This window comes from Cricetulus griseus, chromosome 6, assembly GCF_003668045.3.
Source record: "Cricetulus griseus strain 17A/GY chromosome 6, alternate assembly CriGri-PICRH-1.0, whole genome shotgun sequence".
Lineage (NCBI taxonomy): Eukaryota > Metazoa > Chordata > Mammalia > Rodentia > Cricetidae > Cricetulus > Cricetulus griseus.
This window is the reverse complement of record NC_048599.1, coordinates 147,986,757-148,014,255: the sequence shown is the minus strand read 5'-3', so window position 1 is coordinate 148,014,255 and position 27,499 is coordinate 147,986,757. Positions and strand designations below refer to the sequence as shown.

General features: G+C 42.6%; 3 protein-coding genes across 6 annotated transcripts in view; 2 read left to right on the top strand and 1 right to left on the bottom strand.

Moving 5' to 3' along the window:
• The window catches only part of Mrrf (mitochondrial ribosome recycling factor), a 57,796-nt gene extending 57,464 nt beyond the window's left edge, over positions 1 to 332 (bottom strand). Inside the window, exon 1 of one of the 3 annotated variants that reach the window (XM_027423595.2) lies at positions 188 to 332. The gene's annotated coding sequence lies outside the window, so the exon portion shown is untranslated. The remainder of the gene's footprint in view (positions 1 to 187) is intronic. The other 2 variants (XM_027423596.2, XM_027423593.2) reach the window with 2 other exon arrangements.
• Positions 1 to 27,499, top strand: part of Dennd1a (DENN domain containing 1A) — a 1,920,886-nt gene that overhangs the window by 1,535,252 nt on the left and 358,135 nt on the right.
• On the top strand, positions 269 to 17,519 carry Rbm18 (RNA binding motif protein 18). Of its 2 annotated transcripts, none has more exons than XM_027423597.2 (6): positions 269 to 404; positions 2,522 to 2,650; positions 8,881 to 9,007; positions 11,932 to 12,018; positions 13,448 to 13,533; positions 17,135 to 17,519. In XM_027423597.2, exons 2-6 carry the CDS (start codon positions 2,538 to 2,540, stop codon positions 17,292 to 17,294), a joined length of 573 nt encoding a protein of 190 aa, XP_027279398.1. In that variant the 5' UTR covers positions 269 to 404; positions 2,522 to 2,537; the 3' UTR covers positions 17,295 to 17,519. The 2 variants fall into 2 exon arrangements, with proteins under 2 accessions (XP_027279398.1, XP_027279399.1); XM_027423598.2 differs by having other exon boundaries at positions 279 to 404; positions 2,532 to 2,650.

The following is a 27,499-nucleotide window of genomic DNA, read 5'->3' as shown; positions in this document are numbered from 1 at the left end:
CCCGCCCCAACCCTTGACCAGGTGGAGAGACCACAAGTCCCGGCCCCGTCTCAAGGTCGAGCCTGACTCCGCTGACCGGGTCACGCGTGGTAGCCTAGACCCACGAGGTTCCCTCCAAGATCCTTGAAAAAGCGCCCCTGGCACCTGGGCCCCACCCGGGCCCGGAGACCCCCTGGACGTCACTCACCACCTAGAGCTTGGATTACAGAGAAACTCGAGCGCCAGCGGAGGAGGTGCGGGCGTCATGACGTCATGGGCGGCGCGGCGGCGCAGACGTAGCGCGTCACGGGCGGCCCGGCGGCGAGCGGCGTTTCGGCTGAGGTCTCCTCGCGTCTCTCGCTCGGACCCCGGCGTCGGAACCTGCTTTCGGGACATGAGCTGAGGCACAGCTCCGAGGCTAGCAGGTGAGTAGCCGAAGCTCAACGCCAACCTGGCCGTGGGGACCTTGGCGGACACCAGCTGGCTTCTAGGCCCCGCCCCGGATTGTCCTGCTCCTGGCCCGGAAATAACAATCCCATAAGTGACCTTAGCAGCCAGGAATCTGGAAACCCTGGTTCCTGGCCTGACCCGGCTGTAGTGTTTAGGGATAAGCGACCCCAGTCCCCTCCTGGCTTCTAGAGATGACACAACTCAGCTCCGAGGGATAGCTGGAGAGGCATTTTATGAACTGTTACTCTAAGGAGTTGTCTCCATTGCAAACCCCAAAAGATTTGGTAGTTGCATACTACCTTATTAGACTTTCAAAAATTCATTTGCTGAGCTGTCATATATATATTCTTATTTAAAATAGCCATGTGATATAGGAATAATTGTTTCCGTCTTTGGAAAGAAGGTAATTGACTTTGTTTCATTCATTCGCTAAGAAAATAGTACCAACTCTGAGCCAGGCATCGCACTACATGCTGGGCGTAGAACTATGCTCAAGGCAGGCAAGGCCCTGCGCTGAAGGAGCTTTTATTGTTTTAGAAACATAGGCAAAAAAATAAACAACACATTGCATTCACATTATATGGGAAGGAAGGAAAGTGGCAGAGACAGAGGATGTGAGGAAGATAGGTAAGGGAGGTACTGAACTAAAGGCACAGTAATTGGAAAAGTCAATTTTGAATACAGATCTCTAGTCCCCTGTCTTGTATTCTTCCAGTTGAAACATGGCATCTTTGGCAGTTTTTAAGTATCTCTTGTTGTTACTGTTGCTTTTAGACCTAAGAACATCAGAAGTTCTAGCACTCAAAATCTAACTCCACTCAGTCTAAAGCAGTGCAACCCCAAGTCTCTTGATCCTTCTCATTGTTTTTTACAGTATCTGCCATTAATTACTTCAATCTTTTGCTTTTTTAAAAAATTTAATTCTGCTCTCCTTTCAAATATAAGCATTCTTTGGATAGGGACTATTCCCCTCAGCACTGAGCTCTGAGGCACTTCTAGATATAGAAGGCACATGGACTTTTTTTATTGTTGTTGTTGTTTTTTCTAGCAGGGAGGTCTGGAGTCTGGCATGGCCTGCTATTTTTCTTGTCCCTTTATTTTTCCTTTATTATAGTATAGATTTATTAAAATTTCATTTTTCATCTATCAGCTCATTTCTTCGTAGCAACCTTAATTAGTAAGCAAAGCAAGGTTTCTCTTTACGAATTTTTTAGATTTATTTACTCTGTGTGCATGAGTCTTTTGCCTGCATCAGTATATGTGCACTGCATGTATGCAGTCACTGCAAAAGTCAGAAGAGGGCATCTCCTGAAGTTAGAGATGGCTGTGAGCCACCAAGTGGGTGCTGGGAACTGAACCCCTCAGTCTTCTGCAAGAGCAAAATGTGTACTTAACTGCTGAGCCATCTCTCCAGCCCTTCAAAGTTTATATTAAAACATGAAGAAACTAGACTGACAAGATGGCTTAGTTGGTAAATGTGCTTTCCATACAAGCCTGACAATCTGAGTTCAATCCCTAGAGCCCAAGGAAAAGTGGAAGGAGAGAACCAACTCTTGAAAGTTATCTTCTGAGCTCTACCTGTTTTAAATGATATGCACAACACCCCCCCCCATGAAAATAAAGTAAATAAATAAGAACAGAAAACCTGAGGCACCTAGAAAAATAGTTTCAGTGGAAATGGAACAATGTAAGACCAGTGTGGTGTCTGTGCTCACATTTGTTATGCCACCTCCTCCCTTTGCTGAATTGTTCCAAGAACAAAAGCTGTTCTTCCCTCCCCATTGCCTTCAACACCATCAAGACTGTCTTCTTGGTGCTTTCTTGCCCCCCCCTCCCAATATCCTGTGATGATAGAGTATTTGGCTTCCTGCCTCAGGAAGACTCAAGACTCTCCACACAACCACAAAGGACTCTCTTTATCCTAAATGGCAGTTCTGGTTGCTAGAAGGATTGTCCCCAGGGAACTAGTCTGAGGCCCCAGTTAGAAACAGCCGGCCTCTGAAGGATTGCCCAGAGAGTGTGCCTTCCTTGGATGAATTGCATGTGAAGCCTTGTGTTCACTCCCCTGCCTACATGCTCACACTGCCTTTAGTATTCCTTAGAGATTGATGGAAGCAGAAACCAAAACTCTTCCCCTGGAGAACGCATCCATCCTTTCAGAGGGCTCTCTACAGGAAGGACACCGACTATGGATTGGCAACCTGGACCCCAAAATCACAGAGTAAGTCCTGATCACTTAGTTAATTGTGTGCAGAGGTGCAGTGTCTGCTGCAGATGCTCGGGGACTGCAGAGCAGCGCTGTGCATCCTGATCCCTTCATTTGGTTTGAATTTTCCTTTGATGCTGCTTTAGCGTATTCCCATTTTTCATACATTTGCACTCCACAACTGTAAGGACATAACTTTGGATTTCCTTCAAGCATAGGCTTCGTCCTTCTCCTCAGCAAAAAGTAGAACTCTTTGCCAACTGTTTGACTCTGTACCCAGTGGTTATGAGGAATTTTTCTAGAGCCAACCTGAGGCACATTTTTGTCTCTCGGAATGGAGGAACAAGAAACAGTCTTGGGATCTTTGCAAATAGACATTTGGGCCCCATTTGACTGACTGCTTTTAAGCAGCCACAGAACCATAGAAAGTGAGTGTGGGTAGGGATTTTAGAGATCACCCTAGTCCCTTTGGCATTCACTCATTCATTAAATGAGCAGAGTGCCTGCTGTGTCCCCAGCACCATGCTGAGCAGCTTAAACAAGAGAAGCCTTGTGATAAACTAAATCTGAAAGAAACCACTTGTAAAACAAGACTTAAGAGCTGCTTGGGCCAAGGAAGGAAAAGAGGTGCTGAAGTGTCAGCTGCCACTCTTTTGTCAATCTTGAAGCAAGCTCCATGGATTGAGATCACTTGGGAACCCCTGATACCATCCAACTCTCTTTCCTTACAAAAAAGGAAATGAGGGTCTAAGAGGCAGAATTACATTGCCCAAGATCACAATACTAATTGAATATAATAGTCCTGACTCCCACTCTTCCATCAGAGCCATTATAGTGAAAAGGAATATCCTGGCAGAGAATTAATAGGTTTTTCTTTCCACTACTTGATTTGAGGGAGGAAGGTGTTGGTTGGTGGCAGAATAGCAAAGGATAAGTAGACTGACCTACAAGGCATCAGTACTTAGAGTGAGTATGGAACAAATCAGCAGTCCTATAATTACTCCTCCTCAGTGGGGCTAAATTGAGAATAAGAGAGGGAACCTACTGGAGTCTGGGATGAGATGAAGTGTATTTAAGGATGGGATCTCTTTTAGATGTGATTTTTACATCACAACACCAAGTTTAGCTCCTAAACCTGCAAAAGTTCAAATCAGACACTGCAGATATCATTGGGTGCCCACTTAAATTACAGAGCTATTAAAGATATGTTGTCTTCATGTCATGGGAATGCTGGAATGTGGTTGTATTTAATATCTGCTCTTACGACTTTGAAGATGGATGTGTGAATCAGCATAAGCTCTTAATTGATATCTGTTCATCTAACTTTTCCATCATTTAGAACCCAGGCTCTAAGGGGGGGGGCTCCCCAGAGTGGTTTCCATTCCCACCTCTCCTTGTCTGAATGGAAATCTATGGAAACAATGTTGGTTGTGTTGGCTATAGTTCCAGGTAATGAGACTCTTGTGCTAATTGTGTCCTGCTGCCCATCAGAGGGTTCACAAGGGCACCTGCCTCTGGGTTTATGGCGTAGGAAGTATGTGAATGTGTTCCTAAGTAACATCTTTAATAGGAACATTCGATTAAGACTTTACCATTGATGTTTCAGTCAAAAGTGAACATTAAATGCCAAGTGTAGGTCAGGGCCTTGCTGGCTAGAAATACTGTGTTCCACGTGTAGCAGTCCATTTCTGTATTGCCAAAACCATTTTCTCTGTTTTCCTTCTATGACTTCCTTACCTTGAAATGATTTGTCTTAAACTAATTTGTTACAAAATCTATTTTCAAAAACAGTTGTCAATCAGTGCTTGGGGTAGATACGGTGAACCTACGTGAATAATTAAAATGTAATCACTCACAAATATTGCTGTATTTTATGGTAGAGCTTTTGTGAACTTAGAGTGGTTGTCTTGTCGAAACCTAATTGCTCTAGGACTGAACTGCATGCCAGAAGCATTCATGTAATTAAGTAGATCTTGGAGTCTTGAGGGAGTGATGGGCACTTGTTCTTACAGAGATGGTCAAGCCTAAATACATGTACTTCCACTGTGTTCTAATTCCTCAGCTTCATTGTACCTCATGTTTCTGTAAAGTGAGAATGTTCAACTAAATAACAGAAAAGTTTCTTTCTGGCCTCTGGGGCACAGGCCATAGGTTTGAGCTGTGTCACAAAACAAAACTAGCACACACCCCAGAATCATCTTTACTCTCCACTTTTCTCACACACACTTTACTCACACACTAATACTGTGTGAAATTCTATTTCACCTCATTACAGCTTAGGTGAGGGGAAAAGATTCACACTTTATAAGAAGAGGAAAGTTACATGGGTTGGCTCAATGACAAAGGAGTTTATGATAGCTCTAGTTTCCTCCTCCTTAATTCCGTGCACTTTTGCTCAGATATTCTGATAGTTGGAATAACTGAATAATCCTGACCTGAAGCATCCTGTTTTGAATTCAGATATGTGGAAACTTACAAGTTTCTGTGAGACCCAGGCTATAAGATTAGAAATTATCTCTAAATATCACCAGTATTTTCAGCCAAAGAGTTAGTGTCCTCACATGTTGATTTGACATGCTGTACCTAAATACTGACTTTCTTTTTTTATTAGAAACAAGCTTCTTTTACATGTCAATCCCAGTTCCCTGTCTCTCCCCTCCTATCCCTATCTCCCCACCCCCATCTCAACCCCTTAGTACTGACTTTCTATTTTTTTTTTTATGGTTTTTTTCAAGACAGTATTTCTGTATTGTTTTGGAGACTGTCCTGAAACTCACTTGGTAGACCAGGCTAGCCTCGAACTCACAGAGATCCGCCTGCCTCTGCCTCCCCATTGCTGGAATTAAAGGTGTGTGCCACCAATGCCCGGCAGTACTGACTTTCTTATTCAGACATTGAATGTGTTCTGTAAAATAAGTAAGTAACCTTTGCGTTATATGAAGTTGTGAGAGAGAACATCAGTGGAAATTTTAATAGTGCCTTCCAAGCAGAGAGGAAATCATGAATAAAAGTGTGTAAGTCCCCGTAAGAAAGATGGCTCCATGTAAGCCGAAAGGACCTGTTGACTTAAGGCAAGGATAAGTACTAATTGGAATAAAGAAGGCAGTTGGATAGGTAGAATACTGTCAGGTAATGATGGATACTTTACATTGTATTCAGACAATTTAAATTTCCTTTAGAAGAAAGTCACTGTGGATGTTAACAAGAACCTGATACCAAGACAGGAATTGGGGTGGGGGTGGGGGGTGGACTACAGGTTCTAGGAGATACTCAACTGTTACTGCTGTCATATGGATGGGGACAGTGAACTTGGCAATTCTGGGTAAGACTGAGATGCAAAAACCAGGAATTGAAGAAAAGTGGAGAGTAAAGATGATTTTGGGGTGTGTGCTAGTTTTGTTTTGTGACACGGCTCAAACCTATGGCCTGTGCCCCAGAGGTCTTGCCTGAGGAAAGTAAACAACTCAAGTCACCACTGACCATGGGGTAGTTTGTGGTGAAGAAGTTTGCCATACATTGATTAAACGTAAAAGCCAAGAGGTGGAGAGCCAGCCAAATGCAAGTGTCCTTCAAGTGCTGGCTTTCTACTGACTGAATAAATCAGAACTCGATGGGAGTAGATGCATGAGCCTGTGACAGCAGGGTTCTATCTTGTCTCTCTCAACCTACTTCATACTCTTCCTTCATGGACTATGGCTTGAATGAAACAGTGCATATTATTTGCTTACTTAACTCTGAAACAATAAAACATTAAGTAAGGTGTATGGCACAGGACAAAAAGACTTTTCAGAGTAATTTCAAAAGAAAACCCTAAAGGTCATTTCATTGGCTCTCTGCTTCCTGTAACATCAAATCAAAATTCCCTGACTACTATTACCCACTCTCCTCCAGTTCCCATCTATTCTCTTCCAATAAGTCAAACTTCACCTTTCTCATTGCATGGGGTTCACTCACACTGATGCTGCATTCAGATATCCCCCTTTCTCAAGCTTTCCGTGTGTGTGTGTGTGTGTGTGTGTGTGTGTGTGTGTGTGTGTGTGTGTGTGTGTGTGTGTGTGTGTACACATGCACATTTGTGATCTATATGCAAATGTACAACTGCTCACAATTGTGTATTCGTTGCTGTCCTCTAACCAGCATTGAGGGCCTGGAAGACACTTTTATTCACCTACAGGTCCTGATGCCTAATTAGTCCTCAACACATAGTAGGTATTTGTTTTGGTATTTGTACAGGTGATTGCTTCTGTGCCACCAGGCAGGAAGGTTATTTTAATGACTCACTAGGAGAAGAAAGCACTGATTGGGTTACAGAAGTGTGTAGGGGACAGGTGGGTATACTGTTTCTCTCTCCTGAAAGCAGCAGGGTGCATGTTTCATTAAGGAAAGCCAGCCACTGATTGAGGGCTGAGCTCCCATAGCCCAGCAGCAGATAAAAGTACTTGCAGATGTGAAAGCAAGAGGCTTCGGGCTTTTTTTTCACTATCAGAGCCTGCAGTCCTCATCTCCAGGAAGCAAAGTAGTAAACATTTCATTCCTTTTGTTTCAATGTTCCGATAATTTCAAGAAATTATCAAACAAGAAAAGAAATCCTAGAGAAGTTGAAAGACACAGACCTAAGCAGATGTTCCTGGAATCTTAAGGTCACACTTCTCAGGCAGCGTGTGTTTGTTAGTTTTACAATGAATAATCTCTTGGCATTTTTTTCCTGAGTAAATTAAAATTCATTTCCTAGGAAATGCCAGTCGAGTTACCTTCCTGCTATTTAGCAGAACGGAGCTAATGAAAAGATAGCTATGCCATAGTAGCCTTAAGTTTTGTTTTGTTTTAAATGGGTTTGACCCACCATTCTATGGCATTGACATGATGTGAAGGTTTGAATGGGTATAGTAAGAGCAGGTGTGGCTCTGATTAAAGCCTGTGGGGGAGACTCAGCCTTGCTGTATTGCCTGTCCAGATAATCAAGAACAGAGGTTTATACTAAAGGTGTCTCTCAATTCCCCCCAGGAGTCCTGCATTCTCACTGGGTGATTGGGTCTCCTGATGGGAGATAGTAATTAAGCACAGGGTTGTGGTTGCTTTCCTTTTCAAAACCAGTCCAAGGACCAGATTACTCTCCTCAGTGGGGCTTGGGAGCCTTTCATGGTATCCCAATACTAGACCTGTCTTGTATCTTTCTACAGTGGTATCAGACACCTGACTAACTATAATGGACTTGCTTATTGATGCACATTAGTGCCAGATTTAGTGCAGCGTGTGATGTATTTCCTGTCTCTGCTTCCCAAAGGAGATCTTGCTCAAGAATAAAATCTTGGTTTCTCCTAGCAGACAGCATGAATATAAATGTGCCCACAAGGACTTAACTGACTCCCTGTGGGGCAGAATTCCGAGTAGTAACAGATTTAGCATGTGGGCTGATACCTTTTTAGTATCAAGGGGACAGCATTGTTTAGAGAAAGCCTTGATTCCATTTGAATAGCTTAGAGGGTGCCAGGAGGAAGGCCAGAGGAAAAGGAAATGGGAGAGCTGTTGGTTTGTCTCACCCTTACATCGTAAGACAGGAAGTCAGAATGTAGGTCGGCCACAGCAACCTGCTAAGGTCACATCTGTTTGAACAACTCAAAAGTCTTATAGAAACCAAATGAGTTCTAAGAGTGGGGAGTACAAGAAAAGGGTAAGCAGGATGGCAAGTGATAGTTTGGTGAACCTCTGCTGCAATAAATTCCTTCCTTGACTCTGTTTTTTATTTGCCTATACCCCACAGTGAGTGAGTGAGTGAGTGAGTGAGTGAGTGAGTGTGTGTGTGTGTGTGTGTGTGTGTGTGTGTGTGTGTGTGTGTGTGTGTGTGTTTCTTGTGAAATTAGAGATACTCTATTTATTTCATTGTCAAGAAATTTAAAGAATAAATAAATAAACACTATTTTTGAGCTTTTCTGGAAAAGAAAAACAAACGGTGCTTGTGGGCAGACAGCTGTTTGTTAGGTATGTTTTGGGGTTTTTTGGGGGGGGGTATTTTGTGCCTTTGGGACAGGCACATAGGCATGACATTTCTAGTTCCCATTCCAAGTGGAGGCGAACAATCCTGTTTCCCAAATAAAATAATACAGCAGTTTGCAAGAAAGCATAGGGCAGTGGCCAGAGAATTTTTTTTGCCTAAGGTGCATTATCTCCCTCTTTTATCTTACATTTGAAGCTGAACAGCCAACAGCATCCCTGGAGTGGCCTCATGGGCTCTTCTGTCTCCACAGATACCACCTCCTCAAGCTCCTCCAGAAGTTTGGCAAGGTGAAGCAATTTGACTTCCTGTTCCACAAGTCGGGTGCTTTGGAAGGCCAGCCCCGAGGGTACTGTTTTGTTAACTTTGAAACTAAGCAGGTAATTGAGCTCCCTCGCCCTCTACTAGTCTGCACTCTGTCAATCATTTTTATATCTCTTGACCACCAGACTTCATGTACAGGAGTCATGTCTGGTTATTCTCTATGTGCCTCACACTGAGGACTAACAGGTAAAATACTTCCACTAGTGAATTCAAGTAATGCAGCTTGCACAAGCTTCCTCTCCCTGGGCTCAAGCTGTAAGGTGACTGGTTCCTACTGACTACATGATTTGGGATGCCATTGTTGAGCATGTGACAGCTGCCCTTCCTATCTTGTTTTGTTTGATGCTGAGTTCTAACCCCAGCACCCACATAAAGGTCAGGCATAGTGACACACATCTGTAATCTCAATGCTTCAGGATTGGGGACAGAGAGTGGAATAAGCAAATCCCCTGAGCTAAGTCGCCAGCCAGTCTAACCAGTCATGAGTAACAGGTTAGTTGAGGCTACAAAAAAAGGAAATGAGCAGTGGAAGAATGCCCTCAACATAGGTCAGGCGTTGGTGGCGCACGCCTTTAATCCCAGCACTCGGGAAGCAGAGGCAGGTGGATCTCTGTGAGTTCGAGGCCAACCTGGTCTCCAGAGCGAGTGCCAGGATAGGCTCCAAAGCTACACAGAGAAACCCTGTCTCGAAAAAAGAAACAAAAAAAAAGAATGCCTTCAACATTGACCTGAACCCTATATGTACACATGCACGGGCCCGTACACACCACTTGAATTACACAAATGCATACATTTTATTTATGCACACACGCACACAAATAAAACACATATATATCTTTCTCAGTGTCTCAACAATAAATGCATGCAAATTTTATTTATTTTTGTGGTGTTGGGATTAAACCCAGGGCCAGTCTGTCTGTCTGTTTGTTTGTTCTTTTGAGGCAACCTCACTATGTAGCCCTGGCTGTCTGGAACTCACAGAGTGCCTGCCTCTTCCTCTTCAGTACTAGAATTAAGGCTGTGCTCCATCATGCCTGGCTGAACCCAGGGTCTTGTACATGCTAGCTAGCTACGTAGATAGTACCCCTGAGCTAACCCTGCCAGCAGCACGTGTTGATCTGCAGTGATCTGTATCTGAAATTTTACTTTTTTGTTGTTTGTTTTTGAGACAGGGTTTCTCTATATAGCTCTAGCTGTCATAGAACTCACTATATAGACCAGGCTGACCTTGAACTTCCAAAGATCTGCCAGCCTCTGTCTCCTGAGTGCTAGGATCAAAGGCAAGCGCCACCACAGCCTACTATGAAATGTGTACATTTTACATGTGACTTAGAGTGCAATTAAAAAGTAATCATCAGATTACTGGGTGTGATGGTACACACCTGTAAGGCAGGTAAGTACCTCTGAATTAAAGCCATCCTGGTCTATATAGTAAGTTTCAGTCCAGCTATGGCTACATAGTGAGACTCTGTCTCAAAAAAAAAAAAAAAAAAAAACTCATAATTTCTGGTGACTATATAGTATTATATGGATTTGTGTTACATGTTCCCCAGTTGTTAGTTATATGAGTCACCACCAGTGACTGACTAAATATTATGGAGTGGGTCTCATTATGGCTGTAACTATGTACATTCACTGCTTTTAGGGAAATGCAATGAATGCAGTCATCAAAAGGCATAATTTTTAGTCAGATGTAGTGGTACATGCTTTTAATCCTAGCACTTGGAAGCAGACAGAGGCAGGTAGATCTCTAATTTTGGGGTCAGCCTGGTCTACAGAGTGAGTTCCAGGACAACTAAGGCTACATAGAGAAATTCTGTCAAAAAAAATGGCATAATTTTTCTTAATATAGTTGGCACAGCTGGGAATGGTTGTACATGCCTATAATTCTAGCTCTCAGGAGACTGAAGAGAGAAGATTAAGAGTTGGAGGGCAGCCTTGACTACATAGTAAGAAAAAAAAAAAAATACAGTTACCCGGATGCCTACCAGAGTGATGTGTGGTAATGCTAAAACTGCACAAGAGCATCATCTGTCCTTACCAGTGCTGAGTCTTTTTTATTTCCTCTAATTTTAGAGATATCATAGGCAACAAATGATATGTTTTTTTAATTATCCACTCCTTTTTTGGAAGCAATTAAAGAATGTTCACTCTGTATGCTGTAGTAGAGCATTGCTATGGCCGGTGAATAGCCAGTGCCTCATACACGGTGGGATATTATACTGCTGGGTGCTAGAGACTCACTGGTGATGCCAGCTTGGCATGCTTATGTGTATTACTCCTCAGCCTCAGATGCACGCTGCCAATAAGGTCTTCCTTAAGGGCCTCTTCTCCCCTTCTAGAGGTGGGTTGAGTGCCTCATGGATACCCAAGGGGCAAAGAGAGTTCATGAGGATGGGGAAGCATGGCCAGGTTTTCCGGGAGTAACCTAGAGTGACTTTATGCTATGTCTGATAGGGAAGGGGAAGAAGAGTTTGTGCTCTGGAACTGGGTGTAAGATTGTCTCACACGGGGACTAGCTCCTGCTTTTTCCAGACTGATTTCTTCCACAGCCTTGTCTATAAGGCCATAGTCCAGGGTGTGGCTCCAGAGCTGCTGAAGAGAGCACAGTTCCTTGTAGTCTGTGTGCTGCCAGCTAGAGCAAGTGTGTAAAAAGGTAGACCTGATGGGGCAGTGCTGCCAGCTAACACTCAGAAGCACCTCCTGTGTGTGCCACACACTCACGCCCTCTACACACTCACACCACCCCTGGGAACAAGCTCACAAATGCCAACAAGTGACAGAGGATTTGAAACTTTGTTTCAATTTTAAAAATTCAGATGCTGTTGTTTTGCCATTCGAAATTATAAGCCATTAGCCAAGTTACCAAAAGCAATTTGGTTAGAAACCCAGCCACTGCAACTTATTAAGCCCCTCTGAGAATACAGATAACTAATAAGCATTTGAATTTCTGACTAACTGTTGTCCCTCTCTTGAACAGGAAGCAGAACAAGCCATTCAGTGTCTCAATGGCAAGCTGGCACTGTCTAAGAAGTTGGTGGTACGATGGGCCCACGCTCAAGTCAAGGTAAGTCTAGGGGAGACAGACAGCACCCTGCCTCATCCTAACCAAGTCCCTGAAGAAGAGCTCCCACCTCTCCATTTGTATCCCGGCCTCTTCATCTGGAGCAGCATGCTTTGCTCTCCTGCTGCTCTGTCGTGTCCAGCTTTTCTTGTGAAAAGCTTCTCAGGATGGGAGCAGGATTCTTTATTGTGGCACGTGGCCACAGATCCTGTTTTTTGATTGATTTTTGCATGTGGCTGATATGTATACTCAAACCTCTGTCTTTTTCTTTTTTAATGGGAGTTATTCTTTGGAGGGAAAAAGTTATTTACTTTTTTAAATTAGTTGCTGTGGACATTTATAGACTATTGCCAGCCTCATATCTCTAAGGAGAGTTTGAATGTATTTATTGTTCTAAATGCTTGAAAAATGGGTAGTTTCTCTGTGTGCTTAAAGCATGGCAGTCTCCTTCCTCCAGAGGTCTGGAGAGTTACTGTAGTGTGGGGTTGTGGGTTTGTATGTTTCCAGGCCCTGAGAAATGGCACACTGCCCTGCCCATCTTACAGTTCATCTCTTGGGGGAAAGTACTAGAAAAGCTGTGGCCATTTTTTTTTTTTTTCTCTAAAAAGGTATTCTGTTCCAGCTGACAGAGAGGTGGTGAACAATGTAGACTAGAACAGTCCCAAGAGACAGCTCCCAGTACAGTGGGTCTGGGCAGTCCTGCCAGCAGATTCTCAATGTCAGAGCTGGAGCCTCTGCTCTTAGCTACATGAACATAGGTTCAGAGGCACACTGCCCACTTCCCAGTACTATTCCCATAAGGACTCAGAGTAAACTGACATTCAAATGGAGTAGTAGTGAATGCTGTCACTACTACTCTTCTCCATTCAGATCTATTAAGAGTTGAATATTATGCTTGATACTTTGCAAAATCTACCAGAATTTTAAAGTGTTTTTTTTTAAATTTTTAAACTTTATTTTATGTGTATTGGTGTGAAGGTATCAGATCCCCTGGAACTGAAGTTATAGACAGTTGTGAGCTGCCATGTGGGTGGTTGGAATTGAACCTGGGTCCTCTGGAAGAGCAGCCAGTGCTCTTAACCACTGAGCCATCTCTCTAGACCCTTAAAGTGTTTTGAATAAAACAAATAGTCTAAGAGGCAATATATAGCAGTTTAATAATGTAAGAGGGTAGCCCTGCTGTGCATTTGTACCATCTGTGAGATTCTTCCTCTCCCAGTAAAGACTGATGGCTAGACTTCTTTTTCTAAACTGACTACTTTTAGGCCAAAACTATGAGGATTTTTGCATTAATATTAAATATAAAACAGGCCTAAGATTGTCTGAAAATACACTGAAATAAACTAGGCAGGGCTGGCATGTTTTAACATGCACTACAGTCAGAAATGCATCCTGCCCAGGTGAAATAATTTACTCTTCTTCTCACTTTCAGAGATATGATCATAACAAGAATGATAAGATCCTCCCCATAAGCCTTGAGCCATCCTCAAGCACGGAACCTACTCAGTCTAACCTCAGGTAAGGTGGCATCTGTAGGACTGTCATTCAACAGGCCAGCCATTTCTTTCTCCATGCCTTCATAGGCAGCATGGTGACTCTTACTCTAGAATACAATGTGCCATGCCTTGAGCATGGCTCTGGGGAGACAACTGCATCAGTCATAGCCCTTACCCTGAAAACATGAATTCTTAAGACATCAGTCTCTGGTGTTCTCATCATATACTAATTCCTCCCTGGCTATGTCTTCCCTTATGTTTGCAGACATTTAATTATGTGTACCCTTGCAGCAACTATAATAGTTTGTTCCATTTTGTATGAATCGTCAGTTGCTTCTTTGGAGTTAATTCAAAACAGGGGCATAAGACTTGAGTAGAAAAAGGGAAGTTAAGTGGGCGGTTCAGCAGCAGTTTTGTGTGTATGTGGTGTTGGGGATTTTGTTGTTTTTTTTTTTTTTTTTTTTTTTTTTTTTGCACTATAGCTTAGGGGAAATTTTTAACAATAACAGTATCCAAGATTTGTTGAACTTTATATAAGCAAGAACTTATAAGTACTTTATTATGTCTTTTACCAGCATATATCCTTTAGTAACATAAAAAGCACTTTACATATGGGAAACCTGAAGCTGAGAAAACCATGCTGGTAGTAACAGAATCAAAACTAAAAAACAGGCCTAATAGACTATTTTTTTTTCCCCATATTTTATTTTTGTTTTTATTTAAATTAGAAACAAGCTTCTTTTACATGTCATTCTCAGTTCCCTCTCCCTCTCCTCCTCTCCTGCCCCCCACCCATCCCCCATCCTAACTGCTTTCTGCTCCCCAGGGAGGGTGAGGCCTTCCATGAGGTATCTTCAAAATCTGTCATATCATTTGGAGCAGGGTCTAGACCCTCCCCTGTGTCTAGGCTGCAAGAGTATCCCTCTATGAGGAGAGGGCTCCCAAAGTCCATTTGTGTACTGGGGGTAAATACTGATCCACTACCAGTGGCCCCATAGATTGTCCAGACCTCCAAACTGAATTCCTCCTTCAGGAGGTCTGGAACAGTGCTGGTTTCCCACCTATCAGTCTGGGGTCCATGAACAACCCCTTGTTCAGGTCAGCTGTTTCTATGGATTTCTTCAGCCTGGTCTTGACCCCTTTGCTCATCACTCCTTCCTCTCTGCAACTGGATTCCAGGAGTTCAGTTCAGTGTTTAGCTGTGGGTGTCTGCGTCTAACAGACCATCTTTGTACTTACTATTTCAAAATGGTGCCAGGTTAAAACAGTAAAGATATATATTAAAGCCTGCTCAGGAAAGAGGAAAAAAGTTTTCAAAGCAACACCTATGATTCAGAAATCAACAGTTACACTCAGTCAATTGTTAGATTATAAAATCTTCCCGGGCGTTGGTGGCGCACTTTAATCCCAGCACTCGGGAGGCAGAGGCAGGTAGATCTCTGTGAGTTCAAGGCCAGTCTGGTCTACAGAGCAAGTTCCAGGACAACCTCCAAAGCAATACAGAGAAACCCTGCATCAGGAAAAAAAAAAAAAAATCTGTGATACCTGTTTGGATGGAACACCAGACAGGAAGGAAACATGTCCTCCTTATATGTGATGTGCCCCGAGCCACAGAGACTTAAAAGCATCTCACTAAACTGCAAGGGGAGGAGATGATTTTGAAATTGAAATTAATTACATAGAAAACAAACCTGATTTTCTCAGCCTCTGTACTTGCAGCTTGTTTATCAGATAGACTGGTGTTTTCCATCTCCTTTTCAATCCAGAGAATATCAGCTATCATCTTTCTATTTACCACTGTGCCTAAGTAGAGGAGGTTGTTTCCATGTAACTCCTACAGATTAAGCTCTGGCTGTCTCATTAGGAGAAGAAGCGCCAAACAAAATACATCTTAGTGATACATCAGGATTTTATTACAATGTAGGGCTACTTCTACTGCTGATGCAAAAAAAAAAAAAAAGTGCATGTATTTGTGGGATCTGCGTGATCTTTGAACAACTGCATGCAGGGAAAGAGTCTGTCTCCTCACATCTGTTCCCTTGTTGACTTAGTTTTTTAGTTTGTTTCCCATGAAAATGTATGGGAATGTTCAACCCTTGTTTGCCCTTTGAGGATCTCTAGAAGACCATATGGACACTCCTTACAAAAACCACTGACAGCATCAAGAATGGAAAAATGGGGAATATGCCTGGGTACTTTGCATTTTAGTCCAGGGTTTGCAGTGACCCCAGTCACAATTAAACACCTCATGGCTCATGCAGCATCCCCTCACTTCTGTGTCTGCAGAGCTATGCTGCTCTCTCTCTGATGGAGAGAAAAAAGCAAAGAAACATGTGGAATCCTAGCCCTGCAGTTTGTTAGCCTTGTGAACCTTGGGCATGTTTATGCCCAAGAGGCTGCATTTGTCCCATAAAATCCTGAGGGTGGTATCTGGCGCACTGTAACATATTTGGGTTTTTTGTTTGTTTGTTTTTGTTTTTTCCATTTTTTTATTTTTTATTTTATTTTACATTCCAACCACAGTTCTCTCTCCCACCTCTCCTCCAACCCCCCTCACCTCCTCCCAACCTCCTTCACCTCCCCCCTCCCAACCCACCCCAGTCCACTCCTCTTCACAGGTAAGGGCTCCCATGAGGAGTAAACATAGTCTGGCATAATAGGTTGGGGCAGGGCCTGGCCCCTCTCCCATACATTAAGACTTGAGCATGGCTGCCTTGAAAAAAGAAATTTGAAAGTTAAGTAAGATCTGCATATGGATGATGCAACCAACTACCCAAGTGTCATGCCAATGAAAACACCAAATAAACCTTGAACAGTGGGAAAAAAAAAAAAAAAAAAAAGGCTTGAGCATGGCATCTCACTCTAAGGAATTGACTCCAACAAGCTAGTTCATGTACCAGGTTTATATAGTGGTTATACTGCCAGCGGCCCCTCTGATATTTGTTAATAAAAAGAAACCTGGGGCTGTAGACATGGCTCAGAAGTTAAGAACACTGACTGTCCTTCCAGAGGACCTGGGTTTGATTCCCAGCATCAACATGGTGGCTCACAGCCCATTTGTAAGCCAGTTCTAGGGGATCTTCTAGACTCCAGGAGGCACCAGGCACAGACATATATGCAGGCAAAACATCTATACACATAAATTAAAATTAAAAGAGAAACAGACAAAGACTTGATAAGATTTCTAGAGTTTTTTCTGATATTACTTGGTGGTTGAAAAAGTATGGTAGTTAGTGTACTAGTTAGTAACATGGGGTTTTGAGCCAATTTGTATCTAAATCTCAACTCTCACTAGCCATTTAACAATTGCAAAATAAAAACTATAACCTACCTTCTAAAGCCATTGTCAATCCTATCTTTGTCTGCTTTCTGACAATCTCTGAGATGCCGTCTGGTGTCTATGTCTCAGGACTAACAGTATAAGGCCATGTGAAGTATGCAAAACTGTGCCTGGGCTTATATTATAAAAACATGATTGGTTTTCAGACTTTATTTTTCTTGGTTTATGTTCATAATTTAATGTCATGGCCTCCCTAATGCACATCAACATGAGAAGGGAAAAGGTGCAAGGGTTTTCTGAATGTACCCAGCCCCATTCTGATCCTCTGCTGTCCTTTTTCCAGTGTCACTGCAAAGATAAAAGCCATTGAAGCGAAGCTGAAAATGATGGCAGAAAATCCTGACGCAGAGTATCCAGCAGCACCTGTTTATTCCTACTTTAAACCACCAGATAAGAAAAGGACTACTCCTTACTCTAGAACAGCCTGGAAGTCTCGAAGATGATGGTGAATTACCAGAGCAGCAAAAGCAAATGGTCTCCATGTTTGAAGTCCTTCTCCTTTGTACTTTGTAGATGTGAATGGTACTGCCAACAGCACAGTCACATGTTAGGGCTGCTAACATAACATGTTTGGTATTCATATGGATGTGTCTTCCCTGAACTATGTGTGGAACTGAGCATCATCCAGAATAAATAGGAATGTGTCCAAACTGTGATTTGAACACTGAGCTGCTCTAGTTGGCTGCTTTGTTTGGATTTGTAACTCCAGAAACACAGTGTGCCAGAGAGAAAAACAAACATACAAAGTTGTTCTTTAAATCAGGAAACTAAATTTATTAACATCCACCAAAAACTTTTAACCTTTTTATGTATACACATCTTTTCAACATAAAAAATAAGGATGAGGGCGGGAAGTGAGAGACATCTTCAGTCATTTTTAGAACTGTTTGAGAATTTACTGTGGAAATCCTTCAGTTGAACTAAAAAGAATTCTTGGCAAAAAGCAACTGATCCCTTGAGTGAATGTTGTAGCAATCTGTTTAAGAATTATGCTTTTTATTTCCAAATCTCAATTAGGAAAATGTGGTGTATGTCTTAAAATTGTTTATGTCAACAAAGTATAGAATCAAATTTAGCATTTTATACCACAGCAGATAATCTATTTGGAAATCCAGCTTTTATTCTTTGGCAATCATGGTTTTAAGTCTGAGTAACCTTGCCTTCTGTAATACCAAATGTTATTACTAACCTGGATTTTAATACACTTATTACCTGAGACCATTTTATAGCATGAGGTTGTTCCAGTTAGAATCAAATCATGATCAATCTAAGTAGAAAAGCAAAATTTCTTGGAAAACCTAAAGTTTACTATATTGGTCACTCTCCAGCATTACTTTCTAACAGTTCTGTGGGGTTGTGAGAAGTGGCTGAGTGACCTTATGCAGCTAAGGAGGGCAGTGCAGTAAGCACTAGGAGTCAGCAGCCAGTGCTTGGGCACTAAGACCATAATAACAGCCACATATTTTATGTCATTTTGGAAGACTACACGGCTTAAAGATGAGCCTTATTCTGACAGCATGCTTCCCCCAGATATCTTTGTCTCTTTGGACATATTGAATATGATAGTATAGAGACATACATAAACAGAGAGCCTTGGGTATGTGTTTCTTCAGCTCAGTGTCGATCATTTTGGTGCCATACCTGACAGACTGTACAATTAGCAGCACCATTCTTCACTGGGTAAATCACTGTCACTCACCACAGGTGCCACCCCATGATGACTTGGATTGTAGAAACTCAAGTCACCCTGAGGTTAAGACACTTGACTTGACCTCTGAGGTTTTAGAGTCCACAGATCTGCTCCAGAGGAATTCTTACCAATTTTCCCAAGGCTGGTCTTTTTAGCTATCTTTAGATATCGGATACTTCCTGAATTTATTAGTTGTGTGCATCTATGATGCAAGAAACTCTCCTCCACCCATCCAGGAAAGTGGGAACACTGGCTCCCATTTGTCTGGTGACTTCTTAGTATAGTATTCACCGTTTCATCCTTAGGTTCTCAAAGGGTTGTGGTGGAATAGAACTTGAAGCCAATAGCCTTCTATTTTTAATAGGAACCTAGAAAATACTTAGGATTATCTAGAGTTGTTTCTTTAGAAACTAGAACTATTTATTTGTATTTAAACAATGTCTGTGATTTGTACCAATTCTCACCCCTCTATGTGAATAAACGCAAGACAGTATCTATGTGGTCGTATCGTCCTTCATCCATGTACTGGATCACAGATCTCTGATAGGCTGGTTCCGCTCAAGTTGGCCAGCAGATCCAGGTAATGTGCTGCTTTTAAGAACCTTCTCTTCAGAAGGTTCCCGGACCCGGCCGCTTTGCTCTTTGCCTGCCTGATTTTGCAATTAGAGTTGAAGAAGGGGGCTAGGTTGTCTCAGGGCACAGGTGATTGTTTGGAAGGAAAATGAGAAGTTGAAATGGCTGCATGTATCATAGGATGTCCTACTGTCTAAGTTGAAGTTTCAAAAGAATGAAGGTATACATTATAAGTATGCTGAAAGGGGTCTAATGAGAAGCTTCTAATACCTTCTAAACCTGACCGCTTTTAAGAGGTTATCTGGGCCAGGCAGTGGTGGCATACACCTTTCATTCCAGCACATGGGAGGCAGAGGGAGGTGGATCTCTGTGAGTTCAAGGCCAGTCTGGTTTACAGAGTGAGTTCAAGGACAACCAGAGCTGTTATACAGAGAAACCCTGTCGGGGGTGGGGATGGGGGTGTCTGTGCTTTGAAATTATTCTCTGGTTTGCTATTTTGTCAGAGTCATCTCACTTGTAGTTTTGATTTGTTTGGTGGGAATACTGAGGTGGAGGTGTGAAATGTCCATGTCTCAGCCCCTGTCTCATCAGATGCATTAGCACCACACTGACCTGTTGGCTTTTTGTACAGGCAAAGGATCACACAAGGAGAGGCTTCACAAAGCACCTTGTAAATAGGTAAAGCCAGGCCTTCTACAGCCTGTCTCCTGTTTATGAAGATGAGCAGCTAATTTCCAAATCTGTACATTCACCTCTGATTTGTATACCAGTATATAAAATAACAAGATATTCTTGCATTGTGAGTTAAGGGTTAAACATTTTCTGTGTATATCACTGTGTTCCTAAATATTCGAACCCCGAAAATTTGTCGTTTTTGTTTCCTTCTTGCTCCTATCTGGTCTACCTTCCAAACATCTTGAATCTGACTAATACTCACCCAGCACTCCTCTTTTTGCTCAAGTCACAGCTATTGCAATGCCTTGCTAATCATTCCTTGCCTCTAAAGTTGTTCCCATAGAGAGGATTTGTACTAAAGGTACTGAACCCAGGAACTTCCATGCACTGGACAAGTGCTCTGTTCTTGAGCTACATACCCATCCCTTTTAGTGTTTCTTTCATTTTGAGAAAGGGTCTCACTCTATAGTCCAGGCAGGCCTTGAACTTGTGTCTTAAGCCTTAAGCAGCTGGGCTAACAGATCTTGTCCCCAGACCCAAGAAGCCTTTTTAAAGATTTCTCTTGAAATGTCATTCTCAAGCTATATACAGTAGCATGTGTCTGTACTCTCAACTACTTGAGAGGCAGAAGTAGAACCACTTAAGACCAGAAAGCCATTGATAACATGTACCCCATAGCAAGACTTTTAAAGGTTTAAAAATAAAAGTCACTTTCAATGGCTTTCCATCACATCTAGAATAAAATCCAAAGATCCATATGGTCCCAAATGACTTGTGTTTATCTACCTGTCTACCCTGAGGCCTCTTTATCCCTGATCACTGTGCTCAGCCATGTGGCCTCCCTGTTCCTTTGGGTGCAAGGGAGCAGCTCCCTGAGAGGTCCCTTAGCAGCTGCTGTTGCCTGAGATGCACTTGGGCCCACACCATCTGGTCATTTCTCTGTAAGTAAGTGATTAGGAGGCTGTCCTTGAACTCCCATTAAAATTACATCCCTGGGGCTGGAGAGATGGCTCAGAGGTTAAGAGCACTGACTGCTCTTCCAGAGGTCCTGTGTTCAATTCCTAGTATCCACATGGTGGCTCACAACCATCTATAATGAGATCTGGTACGCTCTTCTGGCTTGCAAGGACACATGAAGGCAGAACATTGTATACATAATAAATTTAAAAAATAAACCTTTAAATTTTTTTTTTAAATTACATCCCTGTCACTTTCCAGTTCTTGCTTTTTTTTTATTTTCTAAATAGAACTTACTAGTACCTAACATTCTATATAATTTGATATCTGTCTCTTTGTTTAAATATAATGTTGACTGCAAGAAAGAACTGTCACTGCTATGTAACCAGAGTTTTAAGACAGTGCCTGTCACATAACACACACTCAATGAATTTGCCGATCAAGATACCAGGATCCTGTTGTTTTGAAAGTTCAAGAGACTTTTAAGACCATCCCATCTCCTTTGTGGAAAGTAGGAAAACCCAGAGAGATGGTGTGGCTTAGGTAAGATCACACAGTTAATAGATGCTATGGTTTCAGTGTGTCCTTCAAGGGTTCCTGTGATGAAGCTGAACCCCCCCCTGTGAAGTACTTAGAGATGGGACAGTGGCGCTAGATGTGGTACACACACCTTTGATCCCAGCACCAGGCCGTAGAGACAGGTGGATCTCTGTGACTTCAAGGCCAGCCTGGTCTACATAATGATTTCCAGGCCAACCAGAGCTGCATAGTGAGACCCTGTCTCAGTAAGAAGAGGAGTAAATAGATGCATGCACACATGCTTACTCTCTGTGATTCATGTTGTATATCTCACATGTAAACCTCAGGACCCTGTTAGTAGGAAGGCCATCACTAAATACAATCCCTTGACCTCTGGTTGACTTACAGAACTCTAAGCTGAAATTAACCTCTTTAGCTATAAAGTAGCCTACCTCGTGTACTTCATTATAGCAAGACAAACAGCACAATAGAAGAGCTTTAGGTAGAATCTACCCAAGTAGGCACTGCTACCTCTTTTTGTATAGCTGTGAAAGTGAATGCTTGAGGAAGAAAACCAGAAGACTCTTGTCTTGTGGCACATGAAAATCAAATATCAGGGTCCAAGGAAGTTTTAGTTAGAACACAGATGTCCTTATGAATCCACATAATATCTCAGGACATTTTCCACTATAGCAATATTGAAATAGTTAAAAAAAAAAAAAAAAAAAAAAAAAAAAAACTATGGGCCATCAAAGCCTGAAATACTTACCTGCTCTAAACTGTCCTGTTATTTGGGAAAATGTCTTTCTACCAAAGAAACATACCCACTCCACAGCTATAGTATCTACAGAAAATACAGAAAGCAGATAACATAACGATGTGCAATAGGTATCACTGCTTTTTCTTCCCCCACCCACCTCTATTATGTGCATGGGTGTTTTGGCTGCATATGTATGTACCATGTGCATGAAGTGCCCTCGGAGGCCAGAAGAGGGCGTCAAGTCCCCTGGAACTCGAGTTAGAGATAGTTGTAAGTGGCCTTGTGGATGCTAGGAACCATGGTGCTGGTCTTCCAGGAGAGCAGCCATCTCTCCAGCTTCCTGTTGCTAGTTTCTTATTTGCCTCTGGAAGAGGAAAATGTGCCCACCCTGGTATCATTGTACTGCATGTGAGGAAACCAAGCCATGAGAGCACTGGCATCAGACGTGCCTGAGTTAGTTTGCCAGTCCCAGTGAGAACTCTTTCAGCTCCTATGACAAAAAATCAATATTCCAGCCACCTTCTGGTATGAATTTTATTGACTCAAGTAACTGAAAAGTCCAGGTGTTCAAATCATAACGTTCAGATGTCTGTCTCTGGATTGTGTTTCATCTTGGTTGGATCCATTCTCGGGCAAGCTCTCCCTAGTGATCTCTGGAGAGAAGAGAGATTTGAATCTTGAGTTTAAAAAGAAAAATCACGAGCTGGAGAGATGGCTCAGCGGCTAATAGCACTGATTGTTCTTCCAGCGGTCCTGAGTTCAATTCCCAGCAACCACCTGGTGGCTCACAGACATCTGTAATGGGATCTGGTGTCCTCTTCTGGCATACAATGTATACATGATAAATAAATAAATCTTTTTAAAAAATCACACATGTATGAGAATCTATCCCAGGCCACAGGACACTGGGTTTTGACCTTCTCCTCTCCACATTCAATCCAACTTTTACTAGGACTATTGACTAAACAGATTTTTTTTTAATGTATCCTGCAATGTTCCTAGGGTAGAAATATGAAAGTGGTACTAGTCTTTTTCTCCATAAAACCTCCACTATTTGAGATGCTGTTCCTATTCTTGCCCCTAGCCAAGAAAACTTACTCCACAGCCATAGACTGTGCCAGGTAAGAGTGTAAGGGTAATAAAGTATGGCTGTGTACTATGACAAAGGCAAGAGCAGAGGGGAGACCTAACACAGGAACAGATGCAAGGAAATAATGATTTCCCAGAAAACACCTATGCTAAACCAAGGATTTAAGAGGTGCATTGACAGTAGTAGCAGGTGGGATAGAGAAAACAAATGCTTGGTGTGAGAGCACTTGGGACTTAACTGTTATGGAAGTAAGTTCTGTCCCAGTACCTTCATGTGTAGAATAAACCAGGTTTACCCACCTTTGCAGGCTGCCCCAATGTGCCATCCCCCTAGCCACAAGAGACTCTATTCCAAACTAGAGAATCTCCCAGATCCGCCTGCCACCACTGCCACCCTGCCTGCAGCACTGTAAGACACTCTCTACTGAGAAAGTGATGCTCCCCCACCCCACTTCCTGTCTAACATATCTTTCTATAAATCCTTAAAGGTTGACCAAAGCAGTTGCTACCTTTCTGCTTTTGAATACAAGACCTGTTTGAGCATTTATCACTATATAATCTGCTTTGTCATTTAAAAATGATCACCACTGAAAGGAAGATAAACCTTGTGTGCAGATGAAGGAAGGTTTATCTGGGAAAATGTGCCTCCCAGAAAGCAGACAAGCCCACTGTTCCTGTATCTCAGCAGCTCCTGGGACTTCTATGTCTGTCTCCATACTGACATCTCTGAAGTACCCTCCCAACTCTAGCCTCCTGAACTTACTCTTGAACAAACCTCCTGCCCCATAACCAGACCAAACTGAGCTTATTAAACTTCTTTACCTGTCCCTAGTTCTCCAGCCTATAGAAAAAAATAATTAGAAATTAGAAACCCCAGAGTTAGCTTTTCCATTTTTCCCACTACATGGTAAAGTCATATATGATGTCACTAGACTCATACAATATAAAAATACTTGTACAGGTATTTAATATATGCATCTAAAAGATCATATATAATACACAAGTATACAACATATATGATACTATCATCTAATACTATACATAACTTTAATATGTGAAGCCAGTTTAGGAATGGATGTGTCATGCATAGTTATATAGTATGTGATTAGACACAAAAATAAACCAGAAATCTCTTCATTATACTCCTTCCCATTCTTTGTTCCTACAGCTACCTCACCACCTCTCCCTTGCAGTAGCTCATGACTCACTCCACACCCTCAAATCTGTCCTCACATCAACTGCCTGCCATCTCTACAAACCCCCACTTTGACTACATCGTCTACATGCCTTTGGTGGCTCCTCACAGTTTATATTTTGAAGCTGATATTCCTTAGCATGTTACACATGTCTCATTTGTAGTCAAGTGATGTTTACATTTGAAATGATGGAGTACAGCAGGTTGACTGGGCAATGTGGAAGGAGCAGAATTCTCTAGATGGCTGGTAGCCCTGGAGGACTCCATTGATCTAGTGTCTTTGTACCCATGCATCCAGAGTGATGACAATGGCTTTGGGTGAGGAAGTACTTACCAGACACTGGACCAGTACCAATTTTATTAATGTTGTTGTTGTTGCATTTATTTACCTGCTCTGTGTGTGTGTGTGTGTGTGTGTGTGTGTGTGTGTGTGTGTGTGTGTGTGTGTTTGTGTTTGTGAGGATACGTGTGGGATGTGGCATCTGTGTGGCAATCAGAGGACAGCAAGAAGGTTTTAGTTCTCTCCTTCCACCATGTAGATCTCAGGAATCGAACTCAGGCATCAGGCTTGGCAACAAGTCCCTTAACCCACTGAATCATCTCAGTAGCCTAGAATCAAGTTTTTTGTTTTGTTTTGTTTTGTTTTTGAGACAGGATTTCTCTATATAGCCCTGGCTGTCCTGGAATTTGCTCTATAGACCAAGCTGGCCTTGAACTCACAAAGATATGTCTTAGATTTCTGGAATACTCTGATACTTCTAAATGGGTTTTCTGTTAGTCCTGCTTTAAGATGGGAAACTCAGCTTCCTGGAGTTTGTCACTGTTGTAGAGCCCCACAACTAGTGTATAACGGAACTAGGCATCATCTCAAACTACCAGAACCCTTGACTCCATCCTAGGCAGATCTGCAGAGACAGTGGAGACTACCTATTCATAGACTGAAACTTCCCATTTCGTTTCTCCGCCCTCTATCTCCCCTTCACCTCCTCTCCTAAACACAACCCCAGTACACACTTTCTGAGTCCCCAGTCTTCATTCTGATCCAACCCTTGCCTGATTCACATCAACTAATCCTCAGTACTTCAGCCCTTGCCTATTTTCAACAACTAATCCTCAGTACCTCCCTAAAAGGCCATCTCCATAGTGCTCCATTAGTGCTCCACTTGGGGGGCATGCCAAGCACCCCTGCTCCTTGCTCCCAAGGCACCCCTTGTCACCCTTATCAGATCACACTGCTTCCTAACTTTTCTCTTTCAATAAGATTGTGGGCCCTTTGTGGCAGAGACCAGGGCACCTTCCTCTGTGTTTTCTGGTCCTAGCTGGAACCTGGGATGGAGTAAAAGCTTCGTAAATATCTGCCAACTTGAATTTACTGAGTGGATGTTCAAACTGGGAGATTTTGAGTGGCTATATCTATAGACATTTGCAATATACTTTGAAGTCTAAAGAACTTACATTGATGATTTCATGTAGTGTTCTGAGGCTGACAATGTTCCCACAGCTAAGGAAACTGAGGCTCAGTTTTCTCAAGTTCACCCAGGCAGGAAGTGGCCAGGCTAGGACTGGACTTCATGTCTTTCTGAGTCCAAAGTTCTCTCCATCACTTCCCAGATCATCTGATTCACACAGTTTGCACATTTTACCAGGGGCATTGTAAATAGGAAAGAGAAGTCCTGGCTGAGGTCATTCTGTTTGTACCCTGGTCTGTGCTCCTTTCCTCAATGGTAAATGTCCAGCCAGGTGACAGGGTGAGAAGAGGGCCCTGGACAGGACAGGAGTGTGCTGCCATTTACTCTCTCCCTGTGTGTCACAACCTGAATGTTTAAATTGTGTATTTAGTATTTACTCTGAAATGGCTTTCATCTGATTTCCCCCTTGCTCACCAATTTAGCTGTCAGAGTAAATAAATGTGAAGCTGGGTCTCCAGTCTCTCCAGCTCACATTACCTTCCTAGAATTACTCCCGGCGGGGTGGAACCACTGCTGGGGGCCTCCCACAGAATTATCCGGTTACTAATGAAACCCTTTTTCAAGCCCAAACCTTCGAGGACGACAGAGTCTCAGGTTGGGGGGAGGACGGCAAAATCCACCTCAGAGGACCAGATGACCATAATCTGTTAGTGACCAGTGGGAGCTGAAATGATGACATTATGGATGCCTGGTACTAAGCACAGCTCCAGAATCGAGTCAAGATTTGTGAAAGTATTAGGTGCTTGATGATTAGTTGTCACTCCAACCCTGAGGGGTGAGGATTGTTAGCCCCATTTGCAAGTTGGGAAGTAGAGCTCTGAGAGGTAAAGTGACCTGCCCACAGTCTCCTACAGAAGGAAAATGAGTATCCTGTCTGAACAGACTAAAGGAGTTGCTCCAAGTTTGGCAAACTGGCCTCATTCTATTGCAGGAGTCTGGGTTTGTGGGAAGGAAGATTTCTTGTCTGAAGTGATTTCATTTTTGTCTTTGAAGTTGGATACAGAAATAGGTCTGCTTCTTCCTTGGGTAAGTTACTCAGGAAAGTTTTTGAGTGTTTGAATTATGCCCTGCCTATTCCAGAATGAACCTGAAGTAGTATCCAGTAGAATAAACACTACAAAATATGGTAGGTCCATGCCATGGTGGCCCCTAATATTCAAGGGTTGATTACTGTATGTGACAGACATTCTGAGTCATTGGCATTCAATTCACAAGTTGGGTGGGGCTGTGCTAAGGAGGTGGGCTCTGTTATCATCCCCACCTAAAGGTGAGGAAACCAAAGATGAAGGAGTGAATGAAGTGTACTTGCTAGCCCAAATAATAAGGGGCAGTGTTAAGGCAAGTCCGGAGGCATGCTGCTCTCAGTCTTAGGTACTGCCTGAGTTCAATGCCTCTTATTCTACTTTTAATTTTCCTGAGGATCTAATCAGAATCCAGGTGTGGAACTGCATGGAGACAAGTTTGTATAAAGTGCCAACACTGAGTCTAGATTCCAGTAAACAAGGCCAACCATATCATTGTTATGGAGTTGCTAGGCAGATTGGAGAGTATGTTGCACACAGAACAGACAAATGGTGATTATGTCTATGTCATTGTCATAGTCATTGCCATCATCTGGGAGCATCAACTTCCCACTCCTCCTCATAGCAGTGGCACCATCTGTTTGCTGCCACTGGACCTTTGCTGTCATTTCTCTACCTGGACCACTGTCTTCTGTCTCC

Coding starts and splice junctions, on each gene's coding strand:
- Rbm18 (XM_027423597.2), top strand. CDS start 2,538: ATGGAAGCAGAAACCAAAACTCTTCCCCTGGAGAACGCATCCATCCTT. Junction 2,651..8,880: donor CTGGACCCCAAAATCACAGA/GTAAGTCCTGAT, acceptor CTGTCTCCACAG/ATACCACCTCCTCAAGCTCC. Junction 12,019..13,447: donor GGGCCCACGCTCAAGTCAAG/GTAAGTCTAGGG, acceptor TCTCACTTTCAG/AGATATGATCATAACAAGAA.